This window comes from Periplaneta americana, chromosome 14 (genome assembly GCF_040183065.1).
Source record: "Periplaneta americana isolate PAMFEO1 chromosome 14, P.americana_PAMFEO1_priV1, whole genome shotgun sequence".
In the NCBI taxonomy this organism is placed as follows: Eukaryota; Metazoa; Arthropoda; class Insecta; order Blattodea; family Blattidae; genus Periplaneta; species Periplaneta americana.
The window spans coordinates 66,819,291-66,839,342 of NC_091130.1; the positions used below are offsets into that span (position 1 = coordinate 66,819,291).

General features: G+C 34.6%; 1 protein-coding gene and 1 long non-coding RNA gene across 9 annotated transcripts in view; one reads left to right on the plus strand and one right to left on the minus strand.

Annotated features, from left to right (window-relative positions):
- The window catches only part of LOC138713379 (deaminated glutathione amidase-like), a 46,356-nt gene that overhangs the window by 17,972 nt on the left and 8,332 nt on the right, over positions 1 to 20,052 (minus strand). For all 7 annotated transcript variants that reach the window (XM_069845453.1, XM_069845447.1, XM_069845448.1 and 4 more), the window contains exons 3-7: positions 17,605 to 17,760; positions 17,009 to 17,209; positions 10,765 to 10,977; positions 8,270 to 8,564; positions 1,805 to 1,980 (exon numbers count right to left, since the gene is read on the minus strand). In XM_069845453.1, the coding sequence (XP_069701554.1) occupies positions 1,805 to 1,980; positions 8,270 to 8,564; positions 10,765 to 10,977; positions 17,009 to 17,209; positions 17,605 to 17,760 (1,041 nt within the window). The remainder of the gene's footprint in view (positions 1 to 1,804; positions 1,981 to 8,269; positions 8,565 to 10,764; positions 10,978 to 17,008; positions 17,210 to 17,604; positions 17,761 to 20,052) is intronic.
- On the plus strand, positions 1,937 to 7,833 carry LOC138713388 (uncharacterized). 2 transcript variants are annotated; one of them, XR_011335854.1, is made up of 3 exons: positions 1,937 to 2,036; positions 3,457 to 3,656; positions 7,489 to 7,833. It is a non-coding gene; the product is annotated as an uncharacterized lncRNA (long non-coding RNA). The 2 variants fall into 2 exon arrangements; XR_011335853.1 differs by lacking the exon at positions 7,489 to 7,833 and having other exon boundaries at positions 3,457 to 5,555.

Below are 20,052 nucleotides of genomic sequence, written 5' to 3' on the forward strand. Positions count from 1 at the left end.
TGACACCTGAACAGGCTCAATGCAGAGTGGTTATCTGTCATCAGCTTATCGCTAATCCCATGGACGATAGATTTAGCAGGAGAATTGTCACAGGCAATGAAAAATGGGTATATTACCGCAACTCTCACACATCAGGACAGTAGCTCAATCCTGTCAGCCTGTCATTTGTCGTTGTTAAAATTGGTTCAGCCCCAAAGTAATGTTGTGTGCCTGGTGAAATTTTGAAGGTGTGATTCAATGGAAGTCTGTTCCAATGGATGTGCAGTCAAAGTGGATCTTTATTCTCAACAGCCAGAACGAATTCATGAAGTTTTGAGAGAGAGGTACCTGATATTACTTAATCAGTGCAATGCAAAACCTCATACAACTCGAACCATGGAAAATGCAGGAATTGGGAGGAAACAAATTGCTACCACACCTGGCATATAGTCCTGATCTTGTATCTTCAGATTACCATCTGTTTCGATCAATGACCCACTTCCTGTGTGGAAGCTATTTCCAAAACTTGGAAGTCGTTGAAACGGGTATCATAGAATTCTTCGCATCAAAACCAGAAATGGGTAACGTCGCAGGATAACTAACCATAGAATGCAATAATGACCTTTACTTTAAAGATTTAATTAATTTCTTGTTACACTACAATCCAACTAAAATGTTTTTCCAAAACCGTATCTATAGTACAAAACATACTGAAGTATAAAATGATATACTACGCTCCTCTGCTACAAAGGCAAACATTGAGAACGAAAATGACGTTTTAAGTAGGAAAACAACTATTATTCGACATTTTGAATTCATACAAGCTAGTCAGTACTGGTGATAGTGGTGCTGCTCTTTTTGATGATGATGATGATGACGATGATGATAATGGCGACAGTGATGATAAGAGCAACATCATCAAGTCCACACCTGTGGAGTAACAGTCAGCGCGTCTGACCGTGAAACCAGTGGCCCGGGTTCGAATCCCGGTCGGGGCAAGTTACCTGGTTGAGGTTTTTTCCGGGGTTTTCCCTCAACCCAATAAGAGCAAATGCTGGGTAACTTTCGGTGCTGGACCCCGGACTCATTTCACCGGCATTATCACCTTCATTTCATTCAGACGCTAAATAATCTAGATGTTGATACAGCGTCGTAAAATAACCCAAAAAAAAAAAAACATCATCAACTTCTAAGGAGAGACTACTATGCATTCCAACTTGAAATTTCTTCTGTCCTTTTATTCAGTTGTCCCTTCAGTTTCAATTTCAAGATAGATTTTGGTAGTTTCTGTGTCCATTTATATTAAATGCTCATACCAACTCCACTGTGATTTCCAATTTTACACTGATATTAAAACTAATAAATTCGTTTCTTATATCAATACTACTTTTATGACACTAAAGAAAATATCCCAGTATGAAACACAGAAATCTGATTTCAGAAAACTACATTTTTCGTTTGTTCTCATTCACCAGTACTCATAGTTACAGGCCAACACTGCGACCACAATCACCAATCACTGCAGAATTTTACTGGTGTGGAGTTCTGAGTCTCTTTCTTTTAACTTCTTTGTAATGTTGCATACATTTTGATATGTATATTTTAATTCAATATCATTTTTAGACAGTAAGATATACTATGCTCAAAATAGTTAAAGCTGAAGACGTGTTCAAACATTTCGTTATTGATTATAACTTTATATTGTTGATGGTTTTGGCAATCCTTCTTTAATTACTATGTTCCTAATAAGCCAATTAATACATAATTATTTAACTTTCATGCAATGTATATGAATATATCTTAACTGTGACAGAAAGCTGCTTACTTTGACTGTTTGTCCAGCATCTGCACCAGTCTGTATTCCCGTAGTTGTGCTAGACACTCCATTCACTGTTTCTACCACAGTCTTTACTCTATTCAAAACTAAGAGTAGGTCTTCCATTTCGTCTGTTTCCAGTTCTTGCAGAGTTTGTACGCAACGTATGGGCATGACCAAAACATCTGGTTGCAAGATAAGGAAATGTACCTGTCCTGATATACAAACTATTAGCATTGCTGTGAGTATAGATTTCAAGTTTAACTAGTTTATTTCTAGATGAACGTACACATAAAAGAATTTTAAAAAGTAATAAAAAGGATTACAAAAATATTAACTTTGAAGTACAATCAACTCTGGATATAGTGAACATTTGGCTATAGTGAACCTAGCAATCATTGGTCCTGACCCACATACATTAATATTTCCTTTTACAATGAACCCTTGATTCGGTTATAATGAACCTTAAAAATTGAAGTTACAAGAGTTGTGAAGTTACTAGAATTGTATCCTGACAAATTCTTATTTGAAGTCAGACCTTCTTGTATAAAATTGAAAGAATGTGTTGAAAACAACATTCTAAGTTTCTTACTCCTTTGGTCCAAGGACAAAAGTAGGACTAGTGATTCCTAGACAATGAGCTGTAATGTAAATCCAGACAATGAGTGGTGACCTTGCCTCACTCCACCGTCGAAGGGTTGCCATTCTGTTCTCAGACACACTACTCTACCGTTATTTCTAATCCTCCACTGTCAAAGAACTGCCTTTTGTTTTCAGATACATTTCCATTATGACGGATAGCAGCGAAACAATGGAAAATGAAATTGCTTTCTTTTATTAAAAGGGGACGGACATTATGTCCAGAGCATAAATGAAGATAAGATTCTGATGGCTTTCAAACTCCATCAACCTCCTCCCAGTTTCCATTAAGTGACCCAGGAAATTCCAAGAATGAGTACGCAGTCACACCATAACAGCGTTCGTCATTTCTACCTGATCATCTGTTTCTAGTGTTCGAACAGTGAATGTACTATATAAAAATGTCGAAGCATAAAGTGTTTTCTTTGGAAGCTAAGGGAAATATTATAAGTGACAATGAACATGGTCTTTCACAAGCAGACGTTAGGTCGACAGCATAGTTTAAGTAAATCAACTGTGAGTAACAGTATACAATATACACTATAAATCCATTCCACAAAAATGAAATATTTTAATTACTGTATATTATTTTATTTTCTTGTTCACAATTTCATTCATCCCTGTCATTTATGGTAGGGGAGGAACACTTCGGATTTAGTGAACCTCGGATATAGTGAACGAAATATGATGGTCAGCAGAGGTTCACTATAACCGGAGTTGACTGTATTACACATTAATAATCACACAAATTAAAAACAAAACAAGAATTATAAATTCTAATCTTAACAGAATACCAAGTAAGTGTTTTACGATTAAAAATAAATTACAAAAAAAAAAAAAATTATATATATATATATATATATATATATATATATATATATATATATATAAAACAATTAAATTTTAATAAACCCAATAAAAATATTTATCTTATAAACTATGCAAGAAGAAAGTCATGAAATGGTTCATTGTCGATTTCTGTCTATAAACAAAATAAAAGTCCATTTTTCCTAATTTTACAGGAAAAAGTTATTCACAGAAGAATGTTCACTATGCAACATACCAGGACCGTCAATGAACAAAGAACATCTGCTTCAGTGCACTAAATTGAAGAAAGAAGTGCAGCAGTGCAGAAATCTGAGTGCTCATTATTGGGAGGCAAGAAGCAAAATGGGTTAAATGACCAATGACCCCAAAAGCGGCCATTGGAAAACAACAAGAGGTTGTTCATTTGTTTTCTATTATTACAAAGTTTACATGGTCGTTTACAAACATAATGTCAAATAAATGGCATGTGTATGAAATGGCATCATCAATTAGAGGTCTCTTGTGTTAATATAGGTCTATCTCACACTAAATGAAACCAGAAAATGAGAATGTTGCACAAAGAAAAAGTACTGCTTATGTCCTTATTAGCAGGGCTGGGCAGTATTTGAAATACATGTGTTTCAAATACGTATTTGAAATACATTTGTATTTTGTATTTTGTAATTTGTAATTTGTAAGGATTTTCGAAAGTATTTTGTATTTAAATACATAAAATTGATGTATTTTGTATTTCAAATACTCAAAAAAAAATTTTTTTTTCTTGTTCTTCTAGTTTTGGATTTGGATTTGAAGAATGAATTTTTGTCTTATTTGCCTACCCATTTCAGTTATGCTAGCCATACACTTAGTTTACTTGCCACAACTGATTTCCTGAATGCCATGAAGAAATCTCCAACAGCATCAAGGATCCATCACCCAACACTTGCTAAATGTTTAGCATTATGGAATGCGTCTAGGAGACTCAAATACTCAGAAATTATATCAGATGTCTTGAAATATTCATTAAAGTTTCCTTGCCCAACTCGATGGAATTCTCTTTATGACTCAATCTCTCAAATATTGCAATTCAAACACGATATAAACAGTATATGTGAAAAACTGGGATTACCAACCTTCAAAGATGTTGCGTTTCAGTACCTTGAAGAATATTGTGCAGTTCTGAATCCCATTGCCTTAGCCCTTAATTTAATGCAAAATGAGAAGACGTGCTATTACGGCCAACTTTTGTCAACATTAATTTCCCTTAAAGACAGATTACATATTCTGTTACCTAGTAATCTATGCCGTCTATTCCAAGTAACTCCAATCCTAATAAGTTCACTTTCATCAAGATATAAAGTGAAGTTTGATCTGCTCCCAGAAAAAAATTGAGCTATTTTGGCAGCTTGCTCCACCCATCATTGAAGATGAGATGGCTATCTGAAATTTCCTCACTAAGTAATAAGAAGAAAACACAGAATATGTGTGTGAAATCAGCTGAGCAGTTGTCTGCTACACCTTTGGTCAGTTCAGACGATGAAGACGATGAAAACAATTTTTATGTTTTCAGCTCAAATAAAACAGACTTTGAAAAGCAAAAAGAAAAGAACCTGTCTGCTGTGGAGTATGAGATCATACAATTATTCAATGGCAAAGAGACAACCCTGTGCACTCTAGAGAATTACCCAACAGTGAAACAAGCTTTTATAAATATAATACAAGTTTGTGTTCCTCTGCGTCTGTAGAAAGACTGTTCTGTTTTGCAGGATTTATTCATTCACAAGCAAGGGGATCCTTATCTTATGAACATTTGAGGAACTGGTTGTTTTGAAAGGGAGCAGTAATTATTCATATGTAGCATAATTTCATTGCTGACTGGGAAAAGGAAAAAGTTCAATTACAGTGTTTATATAAAACTTCGAGGTAAAAATACTTTTAATGTTAATATAATATTTTATATTTTCAGTAATATTCTTATTTCTTTAGGCCTATATATTGTATCGAGTATTTGAAATACAAATGTAGTTTGAGTATTTGAAATACAAATGTATTTTGGTTAATTTTTTAAAAGTATTTTGTATTTGTATTTCAAATACAATTATTTGAAATATTTTGTATTTGTATTTGAAATACCCAGCCCTGCTTATTAGAATAATATAATTATTCAATTTCGGAACAAAACTATTTCCGTTTCATTAAGAGTTACTTTTCACGCTCAGCACAACACGATACAACATCCTGTGCTGACCTTTAAACTCTGAAGTATTTAATGAACTTTTGAACATCATCCCGTTTGGGTGGGTTTTTTTTTTTTTTCTAGCACTTCTGTTTTCTACATCTGTTTCCTTTTCATAATGTATACCTCCTCCACATGTGCTCCACTGTAGGTGTTTTGAACAAAGATTTTCTTGATAATGTTGACTGACATTTTGATAAATAATAACATAACCATTTGTTCATATAGTACGAAAAGCAACTTTTGAAAAATATTTTTGGTCCCTTTCGCGAAGTCTTCGACATTCCATTCATGAAAAAAAAAAACTGTATGTACTTGGTCATACTGAAGGATGCACTGGAAGGAATGGTGAAGGGGAGAAGAATTCGGGGCAGAAGAAGTAAAGCACTAAAGGCTGGTTCACAATAAATCGAGAACGGAAACAACAACCAGAACGAGAACGGAAATAATGTTAAAATAAATGTATTTAAATGTGAGCTTTCACAATAGTTTATTGTGAATGCTCACATTTAAATACATTTACTTTAACAGTATTTCAGTTCTCGTTCTTGTTGTCGTTTCCGTTCCTGGTTTATTGTGAACCAACTTTTAGACATAAATGCTCCATTGTGCACGCCATAAAATGGAAATCAACTCAGAAGACTGCAGTGTGTGACTAACTCTGTGATGCTGCTCCGTTTTATTTTCTGAAATTCTTCAGGAGACAAGACGTGTTTCCTGAGATATCAAAGCCTACTTCCATCCACATTAATGTGATTATTATTAACAGAAAAACAATGTCATGGATAGATATGAGTATGTTCAGTAATAATTTTCGTTTATTTGTATAAGCAAAAATTTACTTATCTACACAGGTATGCCTACTTATTTAATTATTCCAGTAAAGTCTGCTGAGTCTCTTCTCAATAGAAAAAAATTAAAGAAGTCCTCATTTGTGAAAACAAGATTCATCTGCAAATATAAGTGGTATGAAACATACTGAAGTATAAAATTATGTATCTGTGTGATGCCAATGCAATGTAAATATTGAGAATGAAGATGTTATTTTAAATAATAAAATTATTACTCGTTATTTTTTTATGCCTACAAGCTTATTTAAAACTGCAGAATAGTTGTGAAGAAGTGAAAATAGAGCAGTGATAAGTCTGGATGTAAAATTCTGTCTATAATCATCTTTATTTATGAACTAAGGACTTCCACATGCAGTAACTCTCTTATTTGGGGCCAATGGCTTTATTTAGCCATTAAATGGAAGTCGTAATTTTAATTTTTTTCTGTCTAAAAGTACATCGTCCTCAGCCCTACTAATAGAAGCCAATATGTTGTTGTTTTCTAATGCCAGGCATTTGACAAAGTCATTTGACCTCTTGCACTCCAATATTTTTCAAAGATATTGTCATGGTTAGCCACTGATGCACAGATTTTGAGATGTTCTGAATCCATTTCTTGATTTGAGTTGCACAATGGGCACAATGTTTCTCCGTTAATATAGACCACTAGATCATCGAGAATAAGAATATACTGGAGATGTATAAAGTTTAATTTATAAAAAGTGAAATAATATTCATTATTTAACAACATTCTAAAAGACAAAAGCTTTTTAGAGCTGGTAAATTGATATGTAAGTCCAAGATTTTTTAGATCTGAAAACTGAAAATAGGATTTTATAGTTTTATAATTTAAAACAAAAATACTACTGCATTTAGGAATCACAAATCAGTTGAGAAATGAATGAAAGTTTGCAGCCATTATGTTTAAAGTACTGTGTTAGTACATTATATAAACTTATATCTGACACGTTTATACGGAAATTGAAAAACATCTTGTTTTTATTACAGTAACATTAAAATTAATCAGAATCATATTATTGTATGGCCTAAAAATAAAAACTCTTTGTGTACTACAACAATCATACGAAACATTCAATATTTTATTAATGATAATGAAACACTGACTGTGAATTAAAGCAAACATTGACACTAATAATTTCAGACTTCTTTTAATTTTACAGCACAACGAAAAACTTTCAGAGGTCCACTTCAGTTAAAATGCGCTTGGAGAATTGAAAAAGAAACATCTGATTGTTGCAATCGACACTTATAGAAATAGATAATAGAGGAATGAATGGTAAATGGTTACATAAATAAATCATATACTTTGTCTTTTTGGGATTTACTTCCAAACCTATTTCTTTACTTGCTTCAAGTAAAATTCCCGTATTTTCCCTAATCGTTTGTGGATTTTCTCCTAACATATTCACGTCATCCGCATAGACAAGCAGCTGATGTAACCCATTCAATTCCAAACCCTCTCTGTTATCCTGGACTTTCCTAATGGCATATTCTAGAGCAAAGTTAAAAAGTAAAGGTGATGATGGAGACTATGCTGAAAAATAGCGAAAAGTCGTAGTTTTAACTTGTTATATAATTTAAAAAAAAACTCTGTAACAGTATTGATTTCTTTTAGTTACACTAATAGAAGCTTCTTTCTAGATAGCTCCCATAAGTGTATTTTAGGCCTTTTATTTTGCTCTGTAAAATGAAACATCATAATAGACAAAACTGATTATTTCGAGACTGCCAATGTAGGAATAGATTTTGTTCCAACCTAAAAATCAGAGAATTCATAATATGACAATAACAGAACAAAAAAAAAAAAGTTACATAGAAATACATTAAGGAAACACCACCATCATTTCATCCACTGAAAATATGAGAATCTGCTAGGAAAGAAATGCCACCAATTTGCTTTCACACTTTTAACTATAAACAATGCAACTCACAAAAGGATACGTCCAGGCACCACACACCTCTTGTTAGTGAAGGCCAGAGTCCTGTTTGTCTTGTAAAACACAGCACTTCCGGGCACTGATGTTTGACCAAACTTATATACTGTTTTGTCTTCGATCTCACTTGATTTCTCTACAGTCTTCAAGGGCGTCATTTCTGCATACAAGTCATTACGTCGATGTTGCCATACTGGCATTGTTGACCGCACTTGTTTTATGTATGACAAGTCTATTTGAGCTATTGCAATATTGGTTCCTTCTGAACACTGTGCTACTACAGTACCCCATGGATCCACAACCTACAATTAAGAATGAATTTATTTTGACAATGCTAATATAACTGTAGTAATTATTTTGGATGCTACTTGTCTGAGTGATCATGAAAGATTTCACGCATTTCATCTTACGTTCAAATCAAATGTTTATGTTTCTTGGGAAGCATATGTGTACAAGTCCATTAAACAAATGAGAATGCAATATAAATTCAAATATTTATTGTTTCTTTAAAAGGTAGTGTGTATGAGTTCACTCAATGGAAATAAATTCAGTATAGATTCCAAGTTTAATGTTTTTTTTTTTTTTAAGCTAGTGTGCATGAGTTCATTAATAGATAAGAATGAAATATAAATTCAAGTGTCTATGATATCTTTGAAACCCAGTGTGAGTGAGTCAACTCAACGAAAATAAATACAAGAGCTGTTTTTTTTTTTTTTTTCCAATCTCCGATGGTCCATAAAAAAAGACAAGTGTAAATAACAAAATTAATTTATTACCAAAAGTTATGTACAAACATGGTTACTTTTCGATATAATCACCATTAAGATTGAGGCATTTGTCGTATCTGTGGACGAGCTTTCCAATCCTCTCTCCTCTTCATAGAATGTTGTCACTAGTGAGTTGAGATGCGCCTTAACGTTGTTTTGAATCTCCTCATTAGTCTGGAACTCTGCTCTCCTAGCCACTTTTTCAGTTCAGGGAAGAGGTGGAAGTCGCTCAGCACTAAGTTGGGACTATACGCTAGGTGTTCAAATACTTCACATTGAAATTACTGAAGAAGCTGTTGGATTACAGCAGCACTATGAGGCCAGGCGTTGTCATGAATTAGAAGAACTCCAGAAGTCAGCATGCCTCTTCTTTTGTTTTGAATGGCTCTCCGCAATCGTCATAAAGTCTTAAAATAAACAGCTACATTGATCGTAGTCCCTGGTTTCATAAACTCAACAAGCAACACACCTTTTTGATCTCAAAACACGGTAAACCTTCCTGTTTTTTGGGGGTGACATATTGATTCCAAGTCTCATCTCCACTCACAATTGATTTTAAAAAATCTTCACCTTCAGCCCATAACATGTGAGGAATGTCAGCACTGATGCCATTCAGCAATTTTTGTGGTCATCAGACAACATCTTTGGAACCCATCGAGCACACAGTTTTTTGTAGTGTAATGTTCTGTTACGATCGTGTAAACAGATGATCTTGAAACTTCAAGAAATTCCACACATAACTCACTTATGTTAAACCTCCATTTTTCTCGAACCACTTGCTCAACGCATTGAACAATGTCTTCTGTTGCAACAGACTTGCGTCCTTGTCCCCCTTCATCACGAACATCGGTTCAGCCTTTAAATTTCCTACATCATTCACGCACAACAACATCATTCATAAAGTTTTCACTGTATACTCGGCTCATTCTTTGATGAATTTGCGCTGCACTATTCCCTTCTGCTTGAAGAAACTGAATTACACTATGCAACTTGCACTTTGCAGGAAAATCAATCATAGCAGCCATGTTTACGTGCCTGCAACTCAGCTCAAAATGGTGTAATGACATTGGAAGTGGCAGAGGTTATAGTGGGGGAGGAGATGCGCAGTTGCACTCCGAGTATACTGCCTCCTACCACTCGATTGGCTGTATATCGGCACGATTGGAGGTTGAAAAAAAAAACAGCCCTTGTACAATATAAACTCGAAGTTTTATGTTTTCTTTTTAAGCCAGTTCACTCAATGAATAAGAATGCAGTATAAATTCAAGTGCAAGCGTGTATGAGTACTCTCAATAGATATGAATGTATTATCGACTCAAATGATTATCATTTGGATTAGGCTTTTGGGTGTGTCCTGAAACTTGACATTTCCAACGTTTCGGAACTACATACAGGTAAGACCAGAAGGTCACCTAGTCAGTTGGGGTTGTTACACCAGGCTAACTCGGAGGATGCTCAGTAGGCAACACCTCTGCTCTTACCCTGATTATGGAACCTGTATATGTAGTTCCAGGACATGATGGATTACCCAAAAGCCTAATTCTAATCACAGCCACTGTGAAAGTCTAAAAATTCATATTATGATTTCTTTGTAAATATGTGAGCCCATTCAAGGATATGAATGCAGTTTTAATTAGCCCTCTGTGTGGAAAACTTTAAAGTTTAGCTTAACAATGCGTCCACAGTTACAGTTACAAGCCTGTGAGTGCAGAACAAGACAGCATTGTTTACCAACCATTGCATGTCCCCATGACGACCTCTTTTGATTGTGGGATCCTGTCTGTGCTGCTGCCACCACATAGCATTGGTTCTCGATGGCACGGGCCCGGAGCAGAGTCTCCCAGTGCACTGCCCCTGTGGCAAATGTGAATGCTGATGGATATGTCAGAATGTCAGCACCCATCCTTGTCAGAGTGAGACTGAGCTCAGGGAATCTCATATCGTAACACTACACCAATGTTAAGGAAATGTTTTCTCAATGCATTATCATATCTGGAAATGAGTTATATATAGTAGCGTGCAAATTAATGCGAACAATGTAATTACTTATGCAAAAACACTCAAACAGGATAAAAAAAGGATCTAAGACATACCTCAGTAATGTATGTGGCCTCCCTTGTTCCTAATAACAGCTCTGAGACGATTTGGCATGGATTCCACTAATTTCCCACAAATATTCTTCATTTCTTCATCGCGAAACCATACACCAATGAGGGCAGAAATCATCTCCTTTGTAGAACAATCCATTTTTTGCATTCTTCTTTTGCAAATTGACCACAAGTTCTCAATGGAGTTGATGTCGGGTGAGTTGCCTGGCCAGGGGAGTACCTGAATATTCTTCTTGTTGAAGAATTCTGTAGTTTTTCGAGACGTATGGCATGGTGCCAGGTCTTGTTGGAACACACCTCTGCCATCCGGAAATGATTTTTGCAGCTGGGGTACGATTCTGGTTTCCAATAAGTGAATATATTTGTCAGAATTCATCATTCCCTTGATAGGTATTAATGCTCCAGGCCCTTCATGTGTAAAACAACCCCAAAACATTACTTTAGAGGGGTATTTGGGTGCTTGTTGGAGATGAGCTGCTGTTACTTTTTCGGATCCTTTCCGTACGTAAGAAACACGGTGGCCGTGGACCTCGAAATGAGATTCATCGGAAAAAAGTGCATTCTTCCATTCATTCACTGTCCAGTGTTGATATAATTTTGCCCACATTAAGCGTTTTTTGCACATAACAGGGGTTAGCAGTTGCTTCTTAATAGGCTTACGAGCCCTTCGTCCAGCTTCCAAAAGCCTACGCCGCACTGTTGTGACGTGAATATTCGCCCCAGTGGTAGCCATTAACTCGCGGGTTAAGTCGACAGCAGTTAGTCTAAGATTTACAGTAATTTACTTTTCCTGACAATTAAACGATCATCTGCAGGTGAAGTCTTCCTTTTCCGGCCACAGTATCCTTTTTTCTGGGGTGTGATGGATCCAGTCTCCCTGTATCGTTTTATGATCGAATTAACAGTAGCCAAACCGATGTGACATTCTGCAGCAATTTGCCTCTGTGTCATAGAAGAATGCTCTGCTAATGTTATAATTTCAGACTGTTTTCGTGGAGTTGTATCCATTTGTGAAGACGACAGAATGTACACAAGATTGCAGTATTAAGTCTTCAACACAACTGAAATGCTTATAAGTACAAAACGACAGGCAAAATGTCACATATTATAAAAAAATAATAACGACAGACCTTCAACAATGGAATTACACGTACTACAGATGTCAATTAAAGCGGTATGAGCAGCTGTGAGGCCAACAATGACAGAAAATGTAAAAATATGTCGTGTTCGGATTAATTTGCACGCTACTGTACACCGAGAATATATCACGTACATATTCAAATTTAGGCCTACTATTCTGAAATAGATGAAGATCTTTTAATAATGTGGCAGATATCGAAAATAACACCTTTCGAAAACAGAAAACAATGACAGTATGCGAGGTAGTGCTAATCAGTGCAACTGCTCAGAAAGAATACGTGAAATTATTTCTCATGCACAGGGCATGATGGGACAGATGAATATTTGTTGCAGTTCCTACATATTTATTTCTTATTTATGTTCTGTGTACTTGTTGATTCTTGTTGCATACATAGTGATGTTGGCTATTATTGTTGTTATGATGATGATCGTCATCATTGTCGTCGTCGTCCTCATCATCATCATCATCATCATCATCATCATCATCATCATCATCATCATCAATACTACAACTATTATTACTATATTAGATATATTTACTTACCTATTCTCAGTTAAGCTTCAATTATTTATTGCTGTTCCTAATCATTATTTGCTATTTAATACCATAAATTCGATTATGGTCACAATTCTACTAATTGTCGTATTTGCCCAATAGTGCACCAGTATATTTCTCCTGGATCATGACCAGACATCGGATTCTGGGGCAAATGCCTATTTTGTTTCTTTAGGAGAAGAGTAAAAATAATTATTAATATTTGTGTTTCATGGAAATTGAAAGGTATTCAAAGAGTTTTATAGTGCCCTAAAATGCCCTAAAACGGTTATTAGAGCCTAATTTGTTAATATTCGCCTAAAAGTGCCTAACTCACTGTAAAGTTTCGCATTTTACTCTTACTTTTTATAATTTATACATGCATTCACTGCGAAATTTAAGGCATTTAAAAAGTGGAAAGTTTGCTTCACACCGGCCATTAAACCACTGATAAAGGAAACAAAATGTTTTGAATCTCACGACACTCGCAATAGATTTCACCGAATTTAACATGTTTGGAGGCATAAATACCGACAAAGAACCAACCTTAGTTTTGAAGCAGGCAACAATCACAACATGTGCTGCTACCGATTCAGAGATATACTATACTATAAAAATGACTGTTTTCGGTCTGAAACCGATTAGCTGTACTGCCCTTCAGAGTGTCATAAAATCACAATTTTTGGAGAAAGTGTTTTCGAAATATTTATGAAAAGTCGTAAAACTGCGAATTAGTAGGGTAAACCGTTACAAAATATTTAAAAGAATGGCCTTCCTAGTGTTAACACTACCAGGAAATGCAACAATAAGTGGAACTTTGTATTTTTGTCCAATTGAATCTCAATAACAATGGTTCATTTGAATGCTCGTTAACAGTTGCTCTTTCCCTCACCTTATTTGTGTTGAGAAGTTTTGAGCGGTAGGACGTTTTCCTGTGAAGTTTAACGCGATAATGCCGAAAAATATAAGTGCAAAATCTACATTGATCCGGCAATGGCTAACAGAATATTCAGAATTCACTTTGATGGAAAAATAATATTCTGCAAGATTTGTAGCAAACAGGTATGTAACAATAGTTGAAATATATAAATTCTATTAATTTTAATGAGTAGGCCTATAATATTTATACATTGACTGAGCTATCCTGAGGTATAATTCTTTTTAAGACCACTACACTTTAACCTTTTAAATTCCGATAGTTAAAGTATTTGCAGGTCATTAAAATTTTGATTGTTTGAACCCACTAACTTTGTGATAGAAATACGGCAATACAACAATTAGGATTTTATTTTAATTCAGTTTACTTTACATTTTTAGATTTCGCAAGAAAAGAAGTGCCATCTAAAGCAGCATGTGCAAGGAGCGGCTCATAAGGCTAAAGCTCAGCAGAAAAATCAACTGCAACAAACTTTACTAACACAGCCTACTTCATCCAATCTCAGCAGCAATTTCTATGCTGATTTAACCAGAGCGTTTGTTGCTGCTAACATTCCCTGGAATGCAATTGAAAATCCGGTTTTAAGACAGTTTTTACAAAAATACTGCAAACAAAATATCCCATCTGAGTCGACCCTAAGAAAAAATTACTTAGACAGAATATACAATGAAACTTTAGCTTCCATTCGGGAGGATATAGGTGATTCTTACATATGGGTCTCTGTGGATGAAACCTCAGATCCTATGAATAGGTATATAGCAAATATGGTAGTAGGAAAACTTGGTCCTGATGGACCTTCGATTCCACACCTCGTATGTGTTAAGGAACTTTCGAAAGTGAATAGCCAAGCCATTGCTTATTTAGTAAATAAAGGCCTACAGTCTTTATACTCAGGTAATATAGACGATTCTAAAGTTCTGTTGTTTTGTACTGATGCTGCCTCATACATAGTTGCTGCAGCTCCACTTCTTAAAACATTTTATCCTAACCTCACGCATGTAACCTGTCTAGCACATGGCCTTCACAGGGTTTCTGAAACAATCCGGAATGAATTTCCTCTTGTCAATTGGTTTATTTCTAACACAAAAAAAATGTTTTTGTAAAGCCCCATCCAGGATTTCAATATTCAGAGAGAACTTTCCAGATATCCCACTCCCACCTCAGCCGGTTGTTACACGATGGGGAACCTAGATTCAGTCAGTGGTGTATTATTCTAAGTATTTTAAAGAAGTGGTCACAGTTATTGATAAATTACCTGAAACTGATAATGCAGCGTGTGTGAAAGCAGTGAAAGATTGTCTGAATGACTCACGAGTGAAAAACGATATTGCCTACATAACATCAAACTTTTCTTTCATACCTGCAAGCATTGAACAATTAGAACGTGAAAAACAATCTCTTTGTAGCCAAATAGCAATAGTAAAGGAAGCTCAAGTGAGCATACATTCTGCTTTGGGCGAAACTGGGAAAAAAGTTAAAAATAAGTGGGACAACGTATTAAATAAGAATGTAGGATTTTCATTGTTGGAAAAAGTATCAAGAGTGATATCGGGAGAAAGTGTAAATGTTCCAGTAAGTATTGATGTTTCTATTGTACCTAATTTAAAATTTGCGCCTCTCACATCAGTTTCGGTTGAAAGAAGTTTTTCTGCTTTCAAAATGATTCTCAGTGACAAAAGGCAAAGGTTAACTGTGGAGAATTTAGAAAAAATTCTGCTGGTGTACTGTGCAGATAATTATAATAAAGTCTGAGCATGGAACTGAATTTCAATAACTTAAAATGAGTAATCTTGATATCAATAATCATTATTTCATTAGTTTCAATATATTAAATTTGTGCAGCTCTGTTTATAAATATAATATAGTATTCTTTTTTAATGTTTAAACATACTTTTTTGTGCGTATTTTAGTGTATAACTAAAAATTTCAGTGAAAGAAATAAGTATGATATCTTGATGTGCCTAAAATGCCTATTTTCATTAAAATAGAGCCTAATTTTACAAATTTTGAGCTTATTTTAGGCGCCTAAAACTGCAATTTTTAGTGCCTAAAAATCCGATGTCTAATGATGACCATTCTCGAGCATGCAGTCATGCACCTCTGAGTGTTTTGTAACGCTGTGAGTCAAACAGCCAAGCCTAAAACTTCGATTCGCAGTGTTCACAACTCATTATTGAATAGTTCAATCTTAGCTATAATCAGCCCCAAATTTAGATACTGCTATGCCCATGGGCCTGACAAAATTTTGTGCCCCCTGCCAAATAACTTACGCAAATCTTAAAACATTTGGCAGTCAAACTAAGAAAAGTGGTATATAACAATTTATCACATACTACTATCTAAAATAGGCATCTGCAAAGTAGGAAAACATCGAAAATTTAATTTCAGCTCAATTTTTTTTTCTTAAAATTTTGCCATCCCTTTTAATTTACCACTCTGGGCTTGGAACCATGTGATTCATGCATAAATATGGCCTGGCCACCATCAGTGCAGTTTGTCGACTGCAGATAGAATGGTGATTTTATTTTATGCAAAATTATTCCAAAAAAGTTATCTGAATGTGAAAATAGTGATGTGATCTTGAAGTATTATTTCTTTAAAAGTTGCATAAATATGATTACTAGTGATTAAGAGGCAGAAAAATTGTGTCTGCTTACAGTAATTAGAACAAATTTTGGCAAAATGAGAAGTACCTGGAACAATAAAAGTAAACCAATGGAATCTAGACTTTACAGCGAAAATTGAGTATTTACCACGAAAACACGTGATTCAGTGTTTATTGGATTTTATACATAGTATTTATGAAATTTTTCTGTTAAAGTCCTATGAGAAATGTATAGATTCAATGACTTTTAATAAAATAAGTCACTGTGATAGTCCTTCTTATACATATATAATTTTGTTCAAACAGGTGTTCATACCGTTTTATTTTCAGAAAAAAATTGTCTAGGTATAACATTGGTTAAATGTTTGGATAACTATTACAGCTTTGTAAAGTGAATTAATGACAATAAACGAAGCTCCACTGAACCTGTATACTAACTTTCGAATTCTACACATGCACATAATGATCGTTTAAGTCATCAACATCGTCAATCTTAATTTTCATGATCATATATATATATATATAATTTATTTATTTATTTAACCTGGAAGAGATAAGGCCATCAAGCCTTCTCTTCCCCTCTATATATATATATATATATATATATATATATATATATATATATATATATAAGGAATCTATACAAAAGGATACAATTGCAAGACCAACTTTTCCAACTGGTGTATCAACTGGCTCAACAATTTTATCACCAGGGAGAACATAATCTGATTCCATAATACGTAGCTTCTTTTCTGGTATGTCCACATCAAATAAGTGTATCTTTCTATATACAGAAACTATGTCCCCACTATTGTTAATTACAACATGAGCATTCCTCACTTTCTGGCCATCTACCTGTAATAAATAAATAAAAAAAAACTTAAACAACTGAGCACTAAATATCAGATCTTGATAATGAAGTACATGTGTTACTAAAACAGCGTGTAACAGTTATTTCAGACAAAAACAAATTAGAATCTTATAGAACTATAGAAAATCTGATACTTATATGTATACAGTTTAGTAAATTTTCCTCCCCATGGAACTTATCATTTACCTGCTAGAAAATCAGTCATATCCAATGACATCTGCACCATTCATAATGTCCACAGTAATACAATTTAAGCCCTTTTTCACACTTTCATATTACTACATTTTATAGCAACAACATATAACATTTCAGTAATAACAATATCTTCAAATCTCTCTACAATTAACTTACACTATATATTTGAACATAACTAATTTACCTTTTCAAGTATCCCTCCTAATGATAACCAAATATTATTATCTTTTGCCATCTGACGAAATGACTGCATGGTTTCCCCATTTATATCTTCAGCATTTTCCACAAATTGTGATCTAGTTTCACCAATAAAATCACAAGACTCTGGTAAAAACGCCATCTGAAAATTAAAAGAAAAGATGGGTATAATTAAAAGACATGTACTTGCTCATCATACATACTACAAAAAAATTAAAATCCTCATTAGTTTATTACACTGAGTAAAAATGTATCACATTGTTTGTGGTCATACTCTTACAGATGTTTTTCATTTCCAATCTATGAAATATGGTCGAATAGTTATCTGACAATTGTCACTTTTCCTCCAGTGGCAGAGGTAACCACTCTTTATCTGCTGCAGTGCTGCAGCACACAGTTAATTTTCTGTCTCTAGCATAGTCTTAATTATGTTTTCTTTCTTTCATTCGTGTTACGTGTTCCAATGCACGAAAAATCAGGAACTGTTATTGCCTATAGCTTGTGCATCGTATGCAAGTTCCAGTAGGTAATGTGTGCTGACTTCCTTATCGCAATGAACTGCAGTGAAATGCAGCGGACCTTGCACATGTGCAGAGAGCTTATATTCCCTTGATGTATGACGTAATCTATGGTTTCCCATTATACACAGTGTGAGCTGCAAGGGAAAGCAGCGAGCTGAAATGACATGTTCGCATTGGCATTTTATAAAATCTACAACCAATCAGGAGTGAGTGACTATTTGAATAGATGGAATGTACAATTTACCTATTTGTATAGATGGGTTGTACAATCTACAAATAATTTCGCGGACGTCACAACATCTCTGAGGAGCAGTAGTGCACTATTTGTGAGTTTGTATCTATTTTACAAGTCCTGATCACAGAATATAGGGACAACTATTTTATTATTAGGCTAATTATTAAACTTTCCTGTAAAACTGAAACGTATTGTTTATAACATTTATTATTAGCTTATTTATATGTACTATATTTTAATACAATTTAATTAAAAGATGCTGTACTCCTATTCTACTCCTTCAACCTTCTGACAGATGGCCTGAATTTACCGAAAAGCTATTAGAATTTAAAATTTTGATTGCTGGTTGCCGACATGGAGAGGTTCAACTTCAAAGTAACTGGCAGCAGTGTTGCCAACTGTACGAAAATTCCGTCAAACTCACGGAATTTAAATGCAGCGGGCGGGAAATGATTAGCTTTGATGGGTGAAGGATTTTCTGGCAGAAATTACAATTTACATCATCTTTTGACTTTTTTAGCTGCTATCATTTTTAATTGTTTAATTTTTGGGGGAGCGCAGACCAACCCAGCACACCAAACTACAGAACTAGAGGCAGATGATGTGGCTGAATTATTATTATTTTAATCAAGGAAGTTGTGTTAATATTTGCTTTCATTTGTATATAGATATATCGAGTGGGTCTTATTTTTTTTTTTTAATTTTGAAGGATTCTGACCGATTTCCAGGTGTTAAACTGACAGGGATACAATTTGTGTGTTGGCAACACTGATTGACAGCTTCTGCAGCATGGACTTCATATTACTCCATAGTGAGTAGATCAACCAAATTTTAACGACTTTTTTAAAGCGAATTTCCCATATTGTAGCACACACTCATTTTCAGCCACAATCCGCCACTGTCCAGTGGTCTCATCACCCTAAGTTTGTGCACCTTACACATGACTATATCACACAGTGAGATTGTGAATCAACATGTTTCTATTTTTCACATCATGGTAACTTGAGCTCATAACTGCTGTTTACAGCATTAGAGAAAGGCTACTACTTGTACAATGAAGTTATGGCAAGAAATGCATAAAAATCTCATTTCTAGCATAATAAGGCAGTGCCAGAATTGTATAGAAAATAATAAAGATGTGATCAAATGAGCAATTAATATTGCCTCTAACTTTAGAAAAACCTTATACCTCATGCTCAATTTATATTCCTGAGGTCATCATCACAGAGACATAAATAAACGATGTAGGCCATGTCTCTTGTTGACATTGGGACTGTTCTTCTGTTTTGTCAACAAGAGAATGCAGCCGTGTGTTAAAAACAAGAAATAAATATGTCATCCATGTTACTATTACAGTCAAACTTCATTTAATTCTTTTAAATATTCCTGAAGAGCAGAAGTAATGTTACAACAGATCATTACAAATTTATTCTTGAAACTTACTTCTGCACAGAAGTTTTAGTTGGACAGTAGTATCATTATGATGTTATCATTACGTGAATGAATTTCTGGCCAATGGACCACGATTTGAACCAACTTCCTCGACGAAACCTTCTCAGAATTTTTAACAGATAAATTCAATATTTTCTAGTTTATATGACAATCCACTGCGTAGCTGAATGGTCAGACCTTCAGACTGTCATGCAGGCGCCTGGGTTCGATTCCCAGTCAGGTCTGA